At 34.5% G+C, this 15,953-nt stretch overlaps 1 protein-coding gene across 1 annotated transcript in view; it reads right to left on the reverse strand.

Moving 5' to 3' along the window:
- LEPR (leptin receptor) overlaps positions 1-15,953 on the reverse strand; it is a 98,312-nt gene that overhangs the window by 28,730 nt on the left and 53,629 nt on the right. The window contains 6 exon segments of the mRNA XM_017877181.1: positions 2,763-2,962; positions 6,057-6,174; positions 6,332-6,622; positions 9,316-9,460; positions 11,516-11,661; positions 15,256-15,464. Of these exon segments, the coding sequence (XP_017732670.1) occupies positions 2,763-2,962; positions 6,057-6,174; positions 6,332-6,622; positions 9,316-9,460; positions 11,516-11,661; positions 15,256-15,464 (1,109 nt within the window).

Genomic DNA, 15,953 nt, shown 5'->3' on the forward strand with positions numbered 1-15,953 from the left:
CTTAGCTTATCTACCACCCTCCGCCTCCCTAAGTGCTAGTATTTCAGGTGTGAGTCACCTCGCCCAGCTCCTGAATCTATTTTTTAAATATATATATATATAAGCAAGTCATGTTTAAAGGCATAATGTAAAATCACAGAAATGCAAAGAAAAGGTTATCTTCCCTGTTTTCCTATCACCTTTTATGATGCTGCTTTCAGAGCTAAAGTAAAAGTTTAGCTTAGGCTTAGATTCAGTATGTAAGTTTTCCCCAAGTTCTTAATTTTTAACTTTGAGGGCCACTCTTTCTGACGACAAAAGGCAATATGGAAATGTGACATATTTTAAACTAAAAGCCTGAAAGCCCAAGCGTAACAGTGCGTCTCTGAAGCCCTAACTCTGTTATGACTCCAAGCATCGACTTTATGATGCATACTACATTTACATAGTCATGTCTTGATTATCTGTACTAAGAGTGGAGGATTCCATTTAGAGGACATATATTCAGTTGGTATACCAAAACAGTTGTTAAAAATATTAAGTACATCCATACCAACTGGTAAAGAGCTGCTCTCCTGAGGAACATCTCCTCCAGAACTGCTCAGATTGGATGCCCTCCACACCTGCCCATGACCCAGAACCTAAAAGGTCAATGCCCGGTACAGCAGAGGCCTCTGGGATTGCAGTTGGAACGGCCCTCCTCTTATTTTGACAGTCACCCCTTCCAGTGGACAATCCAAAGTGAGAGATGGCCCTTGGCTGGAGTACGCAGAAAACAACTGCAGTAGCAAAAAGGGAAGCCGAAGGGCTAATGTATGAAACCATCCAACCAACCAACCATCACTAACTAAAAGAAACCTAAATAACCCAAACCATAACTAAGGCCAAATGTAGATACTCTGTGTAAGAAAAATTAAGAGAGTTCCAGGGTTTACTTTCTTGATTTATTTCCCCATGTCTTATAAACCATACTACTGTTATGATTCACAGGGAAATCATAATACCTGGATTGGCACAATATGGATGTTTATTATTCTCTTGCTCCAAGTCTCACTTGCCAAAAACCAAAACTGTGTAAAGGTATAGTCTCCCTTTCATAAGGTATTTTAAAATCATTTTTAAGCAATCAACAATAATAGTTTTACTGTTGAAAACAAAATACCTAAACTTTTTCCTTCGTGTAAAGTTTGTCATGATGATTCAATTCTTCATAGACCAAAAAGGCATTCTCCACCAACCCAGCAAGATGATATATACTGTATTTCACCTCTTGATCATTTCTTGTCAGGAAAGGAAGCACCAATATTCAAGAGACTGTACGAGGTTAAATCTGTGTTTGCAATTAACTGAATCATATGAAGCATATCATTTCTGCAGACTGGCAATGAATATCCAGTCTGCAGAAAGGATATGCTTGAAGTTAAATGATTCCCTCAATACCCATGCTGGGAAGGTATGGGAAGCTGTCTACATTTTATGGATGGCAAAACAGACACAGAGTGCCTATGTGGCTAGTGCAGATTTAAAGGCTAGTAATAGGTGTAGTTGGCATTTGGATCCCAACATTGAGTTTCCACATTACCTTCTAGTACTAAGTAGGCAATATAACCAACCTAAACTCGTTATTTTAGTTTTGAAAAGGATAACACCAAAGGTTATTCAGGTAACATATGTTACTGAATCCATGCTGCATTTGTCATATCTTATAAGTGAGTGTGTTATTATCTGTGCATGTTTGGGGGAGTGTAGGAGGGTTCCTTGCTATCCTAGGATATTAAGTATCACTGCAGTAAAAATCACAAGGAATTAAACAGTGGGGAGAGAATTCATTGGGACTTTATATAGAAAAAGAAATCTAATAATTAAAACAATCTTATTCTGTATTTTTTGGATATAGGTTTTAATTCAAATGTGTATTAATTAATTGAAAACAATGACTCAAATATTGATTTTGGCATAATCCCCAACTAAATAGCATATATTATTATTTTATGGAACATTATTCTAACGTGTTTCCTACTGAGGAATATTTTATTTGAGGGGAAAATTCACTGAAAATCCCAGTTTTGTTTTGTTTTAGATATCTTATATTGAAAACAAACATTTAGAAAATATTTACAAAAGCTTCCTTAGTTATACATATATAACAGCACCAAAAGATATTTTTTCATTCCTGTTGCACAATCATTTCTCAGATATTTCACAATGAACTTGAAAGAATATATCACATTTTTCAAGGACTCTCTTAATATCTTTGAAATCAAAGCTGTTTTTGAAAAGAATGTTTACAATATAATGTATGTCATCGTTGTCTATTTCCTCCACTTCGATTTAGCTATTTTAAATGCTTCTGTGCCCTACATATCCTCACAAATTAAAGGCTTGAGTTATGAGTACTCAGATTACTGAGACCCTCAGAATATTCAAATCAAGCCTTTGGAGTAAAAATACTGCATGTTTTCATAACTACACTGGAACAAAACATAAAATAATGCCTTATTTAGAAAACATTACTAAAATTCATTCATAAAGACCCATGTATTTTATCTAATAGTGTCCAGAAAATATTCCTATTGCTTAAAAAAGTCTGCTATAAATAATTTGAAATGAATTCAAAAGTGTAAAACTTCCTAAGGCTGATTTTCTCAATACCACTGTAAACAGGAACAATTTTTTTTCAAAATCTAATGTGATCAGAAAATGGCAAAATATAACATTAAACCTGCATCAATCTGCATACAAATCTGCTAACACAAATGAAGACACAACACAGCTTGACATACCCACAGAATCAGGAAGGACACATGTTGGTGGAGAGTCAAGTGAACCTAGAGGGTGATTGATCCTAATCCACATTGTATAGCCAGATAATAGAAAGATTGGCTGGAAAACGCATTCATAAAAACCATCCCTCTGCAAATAGCAATCTTTAGGCTTAGATATGGGATGAATAGATGGAATATCAGAACAGTAAAGGCTCCTCCTTTAAAAGATACAAAAATAGTCAATTAGTATACATTAATAAAAGTAACAAGAAGATATCTGAGAATTCTGATTTGTTGTTTAAAACAGCAGTCGCCAACCTTTTTGGCACCAGGGACCAGTTTCACCGGAGACAACGTTTCCACAAATGGGGGATGGGAAATGGTTCAGGATTTCGGGATGAAACTGTTCCACTTCAGATCACCAGGTATTAGAGTCTCATAAGGAGCGCATGCCCAGTTCACAATAGGATTCTGCTCCTCTAAGAATCTAATGCCACTGCTGATCTGACAGGAGGCGGAGCACAGGTGGTAATGCTGCTCTCTCACCTCCTGCTGTGTGGCCGAGTTCCTAAGGGGCCACAGACAGGTACCGCTCCGTGGCCCGGGGATTGGGGATCCCAGGTTTAAAAGGCAGGAAGGAGGCCCGGTGCGGTGGCTCATGCCTGTAATTCCAGCACTTTGGGAGGCTGAGGCAGGCCGATCACTTGAGCCCAGAAGTTCCAGACCAGCCTGGGCAACATGGTGAAACCCCGTCTCTATAAATGCGCGTCTGTAGTCCTGGCTACTCGGGAAGCTGAGGCGGTAGAATTGCTTGAACCCGGGAGGCGGAGGTTGCAGTGAACTGGGATGGTACCACTGCACTGCAGCCTGGGCGACACAGTGAGACTGTCTCAAAAATAAAATAAAATTAAATTAAATTAAAATAATTAAATAAAGTACAGACAGTTGCACTCCATCTAAAACAATAGATGTTCTTATTAGAAAGGCATTTTTTAAATTTTTCCCAGCTATATCCCAGTTCTATACCTTTCCACAGAAACTGACAGTAACTTATTAAATATTTCATTAGACACTAAGTAGGGATGCAAATGAAATAAACGCTCTAAAAAGGAGAAAATGATCCAGTTAGAGACAGAACCTAAAATAATTTGCAAATTAAACTAACACTATATGTTAGTGAGAGAATATTTAAAATATAGATGAAAGTAGTCATGGAACATTCCTGAGGTGGCAAGGAAGGCAAATTCCTCACACTTTAAAGAAAGAATTAAATTTCATCACAAATCCGTGGTGAATATAATTTTCTAGTTCAAATAAATACAAATTAATATAATACCAACTTCAGATATGTATGTGAATTATATAACCATGTATGTTCCTCATCTTATCAGAGACGAAATTTTTTTAAAAACTGTATAAGTGAGTCCTAGCCAACACTCCACCTCAGAACCCATAAAGCAGGGGTGTCCAATCTTTCGGCTTCCCTAGGCAGCACTGGAAGAAGAACTGTCCTGGGCCACACATAAAATACACTAACGTGATGAACCAAAAAAAAAAAAAAAAAAGTTGCAAAAAAAAAATCTCACAATGTTTTCAGAAAGTTTATAAATTTGTGTTGGGCCACATTCAAAGCCATCCTGGTCCACATGGGGCCCCGGGCCATGGGCTGGACAAACTTGCCATAAACTCTTTTTCCTCTGGTTTGAAATAACTTCTTGGGCCAATGTTTGCTCTGAATACTATATTTAAATGGCTAAAGTAGCAATTAGTCTTTCCAAAGACATGGGAGTGAGGAAGTTAGAAGAAGCTAAAAAAATCAATATTCTTCTGTCATTTTCTATTTTCTATACCACTTCTTTTTCTTGTCTTCTCAAAATTACAATCATGAATGTGTGTGTGTGTATGTGTGTGTGTGTGTGTGTGAATAAATGATGGTGCATGGACAAAAATGAAAATGAGGAGTGAGGGGTCATCTGGGGGTAGAAAATAAGAACAAAGTAGAAAAGCACAGTACCAGTACACTTAGAATTGAAAAGTTGGCATCATTACTATTGTGACAGCAAAAACAATATATTGAATATTTACAAGGAGAAATTATATCACGTGATTATAATTAGGTGAAATATGTTATTAACTCTCACAGAAACATTGTAAGTCCTATTAGTCTCTCTGTTTTTACAGACAAGGAAATTGAGACTTAGGGAAGTTAAGAAACTCACGCAAGTAAATGTAGTTTCCTAGTTATTCTGTAAATGTTAAGAGAAACGAGGCATGGGGCTTAATATAATAGGTTTTCACAAACACCTTTCTAATGTGAAGATACCATGAAAACAAGGTAAAGACAGATTATAAAAGTAAAATTTCATATCACAAACATTCTACTGATTTTAAAATACACATATTAGGTAGGATGAAGGCAGCTATTTGAGAAATGTATGAATTGTCACATTTTTTTCCTAATACTACATAAGAAGAGACTGGCAGCATTAGGAATAGACTTCAGATCACAGTATTGTAGAGAAGGGATTTATTTTTCTAGTTGAAAATTTATATTTTAAGAATAAATGAGCATGTTATACAAATTGAAAGTCTCCACTACAAATAAAAATACAAATTGGGACACAGTGTTTAACAGCAGTATATTTACTTGAATACTACTATGGGATATTTTAAAAATAAAAATCTATCATCTGATCAAGGGTGGTATCATTTTAGATAAAATGATTTTAGAGAGAAACGGACTGCTATAAGATGATGCCTTGAATTCTTTTAAAACATAGAAGAGTAAAATAAACAAGTACAAATTACTTCTTATTAGAACACATTACCCTTTATTAACCATAAGTATTTATTTCCTAAATAACCTCAGTTAGTTCTAAAAACCATTCATATTATCTCCTATAATCTACTTCTACCTCTTTTTTTCCAAAACAATCTTTAACCAAATGATACGAAACTTTTATCATCTTTCACATTCTCCTCTAGTCAACTCTCTAAGTCAAATTAAAATATACACAAACTACATTTTCTTGTGTTTCATTCAAGAGTTAAAATACAAATTATACAGAATTGGTTGATTTTCAGAAAAGATAATTTGAAGTAAAAACAAATTACAATTTTTTAACCTCAGGTGTGAATATTTTTCAAGAATCGCCAATGTATTTAATCCCTCAAAAATTTCCTGATTAATTATATTATACTTTCCTCTTTCAGGAAGCAAATAATCTGTAAGATGACTGTTGTAATATTTCTACAGAAAATTTTTATCTCACCATACCCGCAGAAAAACGAAACAGCAAAAATAATACATACCTACGATACCTCAATTGCAAAGTGCTTCCCGCAAGTGACTGGATTGTATTGGTTGACCATCTGCAAGTCATTTTAGTTAAGTACCCATCAGTTTCACATGAGATATTGATATTGACATCTATTTGAAACACATTAAAATATTAATATAAAGCAAAAACACCAAAAAATTTAATGAAAAAATTTTTTTCTTACATCTTAACAGGACTCTAATATAAGGAGGGTCCATAATGAAACTAAGTTGTGGAACAAAATGAACAAAACCTTCATTTTCTTACCAATCACATATAATTCAGCATAGCGATGATGGCATTCATGTTCATTGCAGCAGTACACTGCATCATAGGTAAACTTTCCTCGAGGTTTGGTTTCATTCAGATTGAAAAAAGTAACTTGGCTAACATGATCACTCACAACATCATACTGGCTTTGAGGGATTTTCTCAGCTAAATTCATCCACCAAACAATCTTTTTTGAGGAAACAATCTTGTTTTCATTCTTATAGATGCAGTGAAAAGAAACATTAGATCCAACACTTGTCAGAATTTTAGGTGGAAAGTATATGACATCTGTAATGAGGGAAGAAAGGATATCAGATGAAGACAAAACACTCTGTAAGTAATTTGTACTCGAAAAAGATTCAAAACACATTGCAGAGTTACACTGCCAAAAATAACATGAGTGGACTAAAAAACTGGATAATGCTGAAATTGCCTGTTTGTGTACAGTTATCTAGTGTCCCGAGTGCTCTCATTCAAAAGTGAATTGAGCTTCCATGAATGTCTTCACTATCTTCTAAACACAGAGGCTTATTCATCATAAAATATGTTTTAGGGCTGGGCGCGGTGGCTCACGCCTGTAATCCCAGCACTTTGGGAGGCTGAGGCGGGCGGATCACGATATATATATATGTTTTAGTCAGTAATTGTCACTTGCTAACTGATAGGCTGGAAAGTAACTAAAACAAAACATAGTTTAATTCCACAATGACATATTTTCCACCAGACCCTGCTTTGGGAATCAGTGAAACCTAGGACAAGTTCTTTAAAAAAATCACTATGAAGCAAAATCCTGAAGTAAAAATGATTGCTGCTATTGTCTTGTTTGGATACATAAAAATTTCAAGTAAGTAGGTAAATATATGAGATATAAATTAAAAAATAGGAATGTCATATGAATGATAATGCAGCAATATACAAAGCAGAGAAAATTATAAATGCTGGTTTGTACCATCATTTTGAGTTATTTAATGCCAACATCCTATGGATGAGGGCAAAGAGAAACAATATTTTCCTAAAACGTGATTTTTTTAAATGCCTCCACACGATTCCATACTATTTTTAAAGTCCTCTATTGTTGTAAACTTCATTTGCCTATCATTTTCAAAGACACACAAGATAAAAGTAAATGATGCTTTGCATAGGAAGAAATTATTTCCACCACAGTGCACTGCAAAAACATCAGTACATTTCACAGCTGTAAAGTTAAGGTAAACCATTTTCTGCTGATAGACTATGAAAATTTGTTTTCACACATATCTTGGGATTACCCTTAAAACAGAAACAAAATAATTGGTTTTTATTAAGTTTTCTTTATTCCGTAATAGCACGCTAAACGTCAATGTCTATATATTTACAATCCATACAAAACATCTATGTTTTGTATGTCCATAATCAAATAGAAACAGGAAAAAACTTAGTAGCATAAAATTACTGGACAGAAGCCAGACCATTAGATTTATGAGCGTGACTGAGTATAATCCTAGCTGAGGTGACACTCAAGCTTCACTTATACGTTACTTACTGTGGACAAGTACCTAACACATTAACCTATTTTAACCTACCTTCAGTACGCGCCACAACCTCCTTACTAAACTGCCTCAAAAGTCTCAGAATAATTCTTATTTAAAAAGAAAAGTATAATTGAACTTTCATGACTTAAGCTGAAGTTTTCATTTTAAAGATGATAAGAGAATTCAAAGCATTTCACTTTGAAATCAAATATATATAGTAAGGCTTAATTGAGAAATAAGATGAAAATTATAGTATTTTACATGAGTAGATGCTAAAATATTAGCTTAAAATAAGAAAACCAAGTTAATAAAACCTGACAATCTGTGAAATTTACACTGGATAAATTTATTGAAATTGATATGAGATAAATATTGAATATTTAATTTGCAAAATATTAATAATATAGATAGATATGCATGTTATCTGCATATGACACACTATGCAATTTTTAATTTGCAGAATAATAAAACAATAATGATTTTCTTCACATGGCCAATGTGAATTATTTCATTTCATTATTTTATTTTATATGGATATTTCATAACCATATAAAACATCCCTATTTTACAGATGAGGAAATTAAGGCATAGAAAGATTAAGAAATTCTCCAAATAAGTGGTGAGGCCAGAACTTCTATAAACTTCTGTTGGACTCCAAAGTCAATGTCTTAAACTACTATTGCTACTTGCCTTTTGACGAATCAGTGCTTTTAAAATAGTAAGCAATCAATAAGTAAACTTGTTAAATGGACTGAATATTTGCATGGTACATATTATTTCTACACAGGCCATAATCAATCTCAGTAAGTCTGAGCAAGAAAAATTTTGCCCTTTTGACAGATTGGACAACCGGTCAAAGGACTATTTTCTTTCTATAGTCACAGCTTTGCACGTAGCAGGTCTAGGACTATTCCAAGCCTCTGGAGCCTCTATGCAAAACTTTGCACATCAGCTGCATGAAGAAGCTGTGAATAAACTGTAGATGTTCCAATGCTAAAAATAACCTTTACAATATGAACAATCGGCACTGAAAACTCTCAAAAGCAAGCATCTAGAATAAAAATTCATTTATTATATAATACAAAGTAAAACATTAATATTTGAATTTTATGTCAAATAAATATGCTTGGTTTTAAAATGTAAATTAAGGAATTATCAATACAAGGGGCTTTCTGAGTTTAATTTGGAAACTGTTATATTAATTTTTTCTAATTTGGAACTGTTACATTAATTTTTTCTTTTTAATAAGAAAAGTGATCCTACAATGTACTGCAATAGAAACACACAAGCCCAGAGACTCTGACAGAATTTTAATTCACGAATTGGCCCATTCAAAGTTTAAACAAGGAAGTTGATATTGTGTTCCTTCTTTCATTTTAAGGCTACAAAATTTAAGATGTTTATAATATACAAAGGCAAGTTCAGGAAATATATTTCCCTCCCAGTAGAAGTGGCTATTACATAACCTACCTTGTGTGGTAAAGACATGAGGAGTACTCCAGTCACTCCAGATTCCTGGGCCATCCAGTCTCTTGCCCCTCACCTGAACCTCATATGAAGACCCAGGAAGTATACTGTCTACCAGCAGGGATGTAGCTGAGACGATCTTGTCAGCCTGTTAAATATTATATTAAAACATCAGAACATCAAGTTGATGGGGAACCTTTATGAAAAGTGATCATAAGCTAATCTCATCAAATTTCAAAGAATTAAAATCTTACACAGTAGTTATCTGGCCACAGCGGAATTAAAACAAATATCAATAACCAAAAAGAAATGTTTGCACATTAGTCAATAAAATTTTAAATAGTCCATGGGTCCAATAAAAAAATCATAATGATAATTAGCAAATACTGTTAACTGAATCATGATGAATATAGGACCTTTAGAATTTTAAGAAATGCAGCTAAAATCTGTGGGAAGCTTCAAGCCGCTACTGACACCTGTAAGACACACCTGGTAGAAAATGCTGTGCAGGGGTAGACAAAGAACTACAAGTATCCTGTGCAGAAGGGCATGAAAAGTCTTAAGAACCTGAGCCTGGCCAGGCATGGTGGCTCATGCCTATAATCCCAACACTTTGGGAGACCGAAGTGAGTAGACCACTTGAGCCCAGGAGTTCAAGACCAGCCTGGGCAACATAGTGATACCACATCTCTTTAAAAAAAAAAAGAGGCAGGAGAATCACTTGAGCCTGGGAGATCAAAATTCAGTTCCCAAAAATGTACTCCAAAGTTAATAAACTCTCTGGCCTCTAATGACTGCTCTTGAGGCAGGGGAGCATGTCACAGACCAAAATTATGAAAAGCATCAGGAATGCATACAACAACATCAGATATTAACAACTCCTATCTAAAATCCTCAAGTTTACAGATTATCTCCAGTTTACAGATGAGAAAGCTGAAACCCACAGAAGCCTTAACTCTGTCTTCTCCATACGTGACACTGAGGATTTCCATCGTTCTCTTTGTGAAAATAAAATGTTTTAAATTTTTTGCTAGTTCTAAAAGACTGTTTTTCACTTCTAAATTATATGAAACTTAGCTTCACAAAGTAAAGTGCCAAAGTGTTCACATGGCCCAAGAGGCTATTCATTGAGCTCCACCTTCTCCTCCCCCACTGGCCTCTGACTTCAACCACTACTGCTGTCACCTTCACTGCCCTCAGCCACACCATCCTTTGCACTGCTGTTCTCTCTGTTTAGAACCCAACTCCCCAGATATCCACATCACCATCTCCTTCACATCTTTGCTCAAATGTCACTCTCCCCAACCTCCATTTATTATTGCAACCTTCCATTCCCTGCCAGCACCCCCAGATTCCTCTTATCCTGTCCTGCCATCTCAGTGTATCCTGATGCAAGTAGAACAGTTCCAGGCACGTAGCAGGTGTTCAATAAATACTTACCGAATGAACTGTTAAAGAAAAAGAGAAAGGAAGTAAGGAAGACTTTATTTGGAATCATCACAATAGATATATGGAGCACTGCATATACCTTGTGATGGGTGGGAGTGGGTGGGCTAAGTCCAAATACAGCATGGGCAAGAGGGAATTTATAGCCAAGAAGCAGGGAGTAGATAGAAAATTACTAAGCAAAAACATCATAATAAGAGGGATTCTGGCTAAACTGACCTAACACAATTCTTGTTGAAGACAGGCCATGGTGATCAAACATTATTTGGGGAATGGTGGAGGATAAGAAACCTGATCAAATATTCATCAGATAACCAGGGTGGGGGGGCGTTCCTTCTAAAATGACCTAGCAGAGTTCTTTGCTAAAACTGAGCTTTACAGGAATATGCACAGATGGGGCTAGCAGAAGATTCAGAAGCTCGACTAATGATTAGCCAAGCAAAAATCTTTCTGTTGCCACATTCAGAAAAAGATTCAAATAGATTGAACAATTAAAAAAAAAAGATGAAATCAGTGGTCTATCGGTGGAAAATAATTGTAATTATGAATTCAAGTTTCTGTAACTAGATTTCCTATAGCCGTATATATACATATGTATATCTATCTATATATGATATATATAATATGAAATATTGAACTATAATTCATTCTGCTTTAGAAGAAATGTATATATTTAGTATGCAGAGGGTAATTATTATGGGACTTAAGAGGGTCTTTACTTCTCAACTTTTCATTTTACTTACTAAAATATGCTTACTTCTCTGATAACTGTTGTAGAATTCTCTGAATATTTCACTTCATATTGAAGTGGAAATGGTACCAATGGTGGGCTGGACCAAGAAATCTTTAAATTGCCATCAACTGTGATTTCCATACGCAAACCTAATGGTGGATCAGGCTTCACTTAAGAAAAAAAAGAGAATACTTTTAAGTCAAGTAATTTTCATGACAATTATAGTTGAATAAAATAAAGTCAAAATAAATTTTCATCATATCTTGCCTTTCAAGTACTTAAAATTTATCCAAGGACTAATTACAGAACCGAAACAAGCTAGAATACTGGGTCTGGTTATTGTACCTTATCATAGCAATCCATGTGTATTCATTTCCCTCCCCTTAAGTGGTAAAGACTATGAATCAGTAAATGAGATTATTTTGCTAAATGTTATTTCCCCTTATAAGAATCCCATTTAACTTTATTAAACCCAGCATCCTCAAACTTATTTGAAGTCTCCCCTGAACCTCACCCACTCCACTTATTTTAGTGGGTAAAAAGGAAAAAAGCATTGTGCAGAACACTATTTGGAAATACATAAAACTATCCAAAATTCAACTTGTCTATTAATTTTGGATCATAATTCTCTATAATCCAGACAAACCTACTCAAATAACTTACAGCATGAATATTCCCATGCAATAAATGCAGCTGCAGCAGTCCCTGGCTTGTCATCAGAAGTAGGGATGAAGTTTCTCAGAATATTAAAAATGTTTAACGTTTAAATTTTGAAAGTTTAACACACATTTATACTTGGATTCCTGGATATATTTAAAATAGAAGATTGCCCAAAGTGATAGAAAATTGGTGCGGTTTTCTTGTTTGTTCTCTCTATATTACGGAAGGTTTTACAATTAACAGGAATTATTCATGCATATAGAAATTATCATAACATTGAAACATACTGATTTGAATTTATTTTCAACAAATAAAGAGCATAAGGTAATTTTCACATTCTATATTTTCAGGAATTTGGTTACAATTTTCCTCTTTTAGTCAAAATCAATGAGTGTTTTACTTTATGTGACATATTATAAATTTCAGTTACTTTTTTAAAGCAAAGACAGCTAAACACAAAAGTCTGAAAATTACAGGTGAAATTTACTGTGTTCCCATGACCAAAGAGAAAACAAACATATACCAAAGAAAAGTAAAATCACAATATTACAAGCTATTGTACATTTCCTATCTGCATATTGTAAAAGTTATCAGTATCAAACTGGAGTTACTAATGTGGAACCCTAACACAATGGAGTTGGGAGGCCATGAAGAAGTCCCCTTATGCATGTATGCCTACGTTGGAATGACGTAAATAATTCCTCAAAACCACAGTATTCCATAAAAGCTGCCTGCACAGGGACACTTGCCTAACAATGGCTGTCTCCACCAATGAGCTAATGCCAACCCCTGCAGCAAGCTCTTGTAACCAATAATCTTTGTTCAAAAGAGCTTACATGGAGGTCTCCTATATGTCTTTTCAAGCTTCCCCTTTACTCCAACCCCCCGTGGATGTGTCATAGTCATTCCATAGCATGCATGTCTAGAACTGCAATCCCCTACTACTCCCAAATAAACTTTTTGCTTTGTAGAGTTGGTATCTGTCATACATTTTAGGTTGACAATACTAATATGCATTAATATTAGAAATACAAAAACAAACCCAATGTCAATTTCCCATTCATCTTACTCTGCCCCTCAGTAGCACTCCATAGATGCTTATACCCTCCTTCTTGAAATATTTTTTTCACTTGGCTTCTAGAACAACATACTCTTTTACTCCTGCATTCTTACTGATAACCCCTCAGTCTTTCTCTTCCTGAACTCTAAATAGGTGATCTCATACAATACTCTAAACCTTGATATGTTAACAACTCCCAAATGTATATATCTCCCCTAAACTTTAGACTCATATGTCCAACTTCTTATTCAATGTTTCCTAGGTTTCCAACAGACATCTCAAATACAATGTGTCCAAAATAGAGCTCTTGATTTCTGTACACACACCTAATCTTCCCTGAGTTTCCGTATCTCAGCATCTGGTGTCACTGTTCATCTAGATGCCCAGGTCTAAATTTAAGAGTTATCTTTGATTCCCCTCTGTCCTTCACACTCTACAACTCCAACCACTAGACAGTCCAGTCAGCACCATCTCCCAAACAGATCCAAACCAAAACAGTTCTTTACTTCTCCACCCTGGCCTACTATATGCTCTGGACCAGGTAACTCTGACCTCATCCCTTAATACTCTCATACCTCATTCACTCCTAGCACAAAGGTCTTCTGTTTTGTTCCTCAAATTACCAAGTTCATTTTATCTTAGGGATTTTGTGAATATTGTTCTTCCTGCTTGGAGCACCTTTTGCTCTGGATTTTTGCATGGATATCTCTTCTTTATTCAGCTCAAATGCTATGTCCTAAAGGAGATCTTCTTTGATCTACATAGTAGAAATAATAGTCCCTGACACTCCATCACACCAGTTTTATTGTTTTCATGGAACATATAATTTGGGGATATTATCATATGTGTTCAAATAGAAGGAAAGATTTTTTTCCCCAAAATTATCTCCGCATAAAGACAAAATTAAGAAAGTTTTCAAGTTCTTAAAAATTCCATAGCACTTTCCCTTAACTACTTCATTTTGAAAAACAACGCAACTCAAAGTTGACTCTAAATGCTACTAAAAAATCATCAGGCAGAATTAGTTTTGAAAAGAAAAGAAAATGATATTGAATAAAGATTTTGTAATTTTTTTCTCTATGGTATAACTTCATGATTGAATTGCTTGTATGCCATTGTAACTATGTTGTGGAGAGCACAACGATATCACTAGAGGACAAATTATTTGAAAGTCTTAATGTTAAAATATGATGTCATACACAGTTTCAAAAAGTGCTGTATCTCGAGTAACTTAGAAAGAAGTAAAGCCTGAGTTGTAGGTAAAATTGTATCAGATACTTGGAAAAGTGGCTCTAGTGATGTCAAAACCAATGGTGCAAAATCAGACATAAAGAGTTTGCATACAACTGTTTCAGGAAATATAAGTGGAGAAAAACTGCTAAATTATACAAAATTAAATGAAATTAATAAATTAAATACATAGCACTAACATTTGCCTGTATTATTCACATTTATAATTGTATATTTAAATTGATAAAAAGAGATTTGGGGGATCTTTGCACAAAGAAAACAGAGTGTTGTCTATTATTTGAAGTTTTCTGTAATCATGTTTGTACAGTAAATTACTTATTTACTCTTTTATCATTGTCTCTGCCTACTATTGTTTGTCCCTGCTCTCTGAGGTAGGAACCATGTCTAATTTCCCACTCTTTTTCCAGCTCCTAGAACAGTCTCTGACAAACATAAGCCTCTAAGAAATATTTATTGAAGGAATAAATTCAGGTAAGAAACATGCTTCTAATTATTTTTAAAAATAGTTATCCGAGTTGTGAAAAAGTGATATCCAATCAATACATATCCATTACATAGATCCAAGATTTAAAGAAAACAGTTTCCAAAACAGAATTTAAGTGACAATGGCCGAGATATACATACTATTGTTAAATCATTCTAGAAGCCACTCTTCATACCCCCAGTACTACATCTACCATCATTACAGTGTTAAGCAAAGTGAGATAAGCTAGCAAATATTTTGTAAGCAATTTTAACCTTTATATATGACTGATGTTTAGACCTATTATCATCATTTTAGTGCATAACTTACCCATATTTATGGGCTGAACTGACATTAGAGGTGACTGGAAAATTACTCCACCAGATGTGATTTTCAAACACATAAGGAGAGTGTTGCTGAGTTTGGCTGTTGGCACAGGCACAAGACATTCACAACATTCATGAACACTGCAATTGCAATGAACCATCTGAAAACTGCCTTTTTGGGGAACCAGAGGTGAATCTTCTGACACTTCCGGCCTATATTGAAAAATAAGAGCTAAATATTAACACAGATATGAAAATACTGGATAAGCTCTTAAAGCAGGATACTAAATACAAATTGAAGTAAACTATTTGAGACACCCAGCTTAAAGGGTATCTGGAAAAAAAAGATACCCTACATTAGAAAAACAAAGAGAAAGATTACAGCAGGTTAATCATCAGGAATAACATAAGCAAAAAGATAGTGAAGCAAAAGTGAAGTACTAAAATAAAAGAAAACTGCAATCCTAAAATCCTACACCCAGCAAAACAGCTTTCAAAATAATGATGAAATAAAGACTTTTTTTTCAGATATACCAAAGCAAAAAGAATTCATCACCATCAGACTTACACTATAAAAAATGCTAAAGGAAATCCATCAGGCAAAAAAAAAAAAAAAAAAAAAAAAAAAAAAAAAAAAAAAAAAAGACAGCAGATAGAAATATGGTTTCACACAAAGAAATGAAATTTAACTAAAATGATAAA

The sequence above is a fragment of the Rhinopithecus bieti genome, unplaced genomic scaffold (genome assembly GCF_001698545.2).
Source record: "Rhinopithecus bieti isolate Rb0 unplaced genomic scaffold, ASM169854v2 scaffold_6380, whole genome shotgun sequence".
Taxonomy (NCBI): Eukaryota; Metazoa; Chordata; class Mammalia; order Primates; family Cercopithecidae; genus Rhinopithecus; species Rhinopithecus bieti.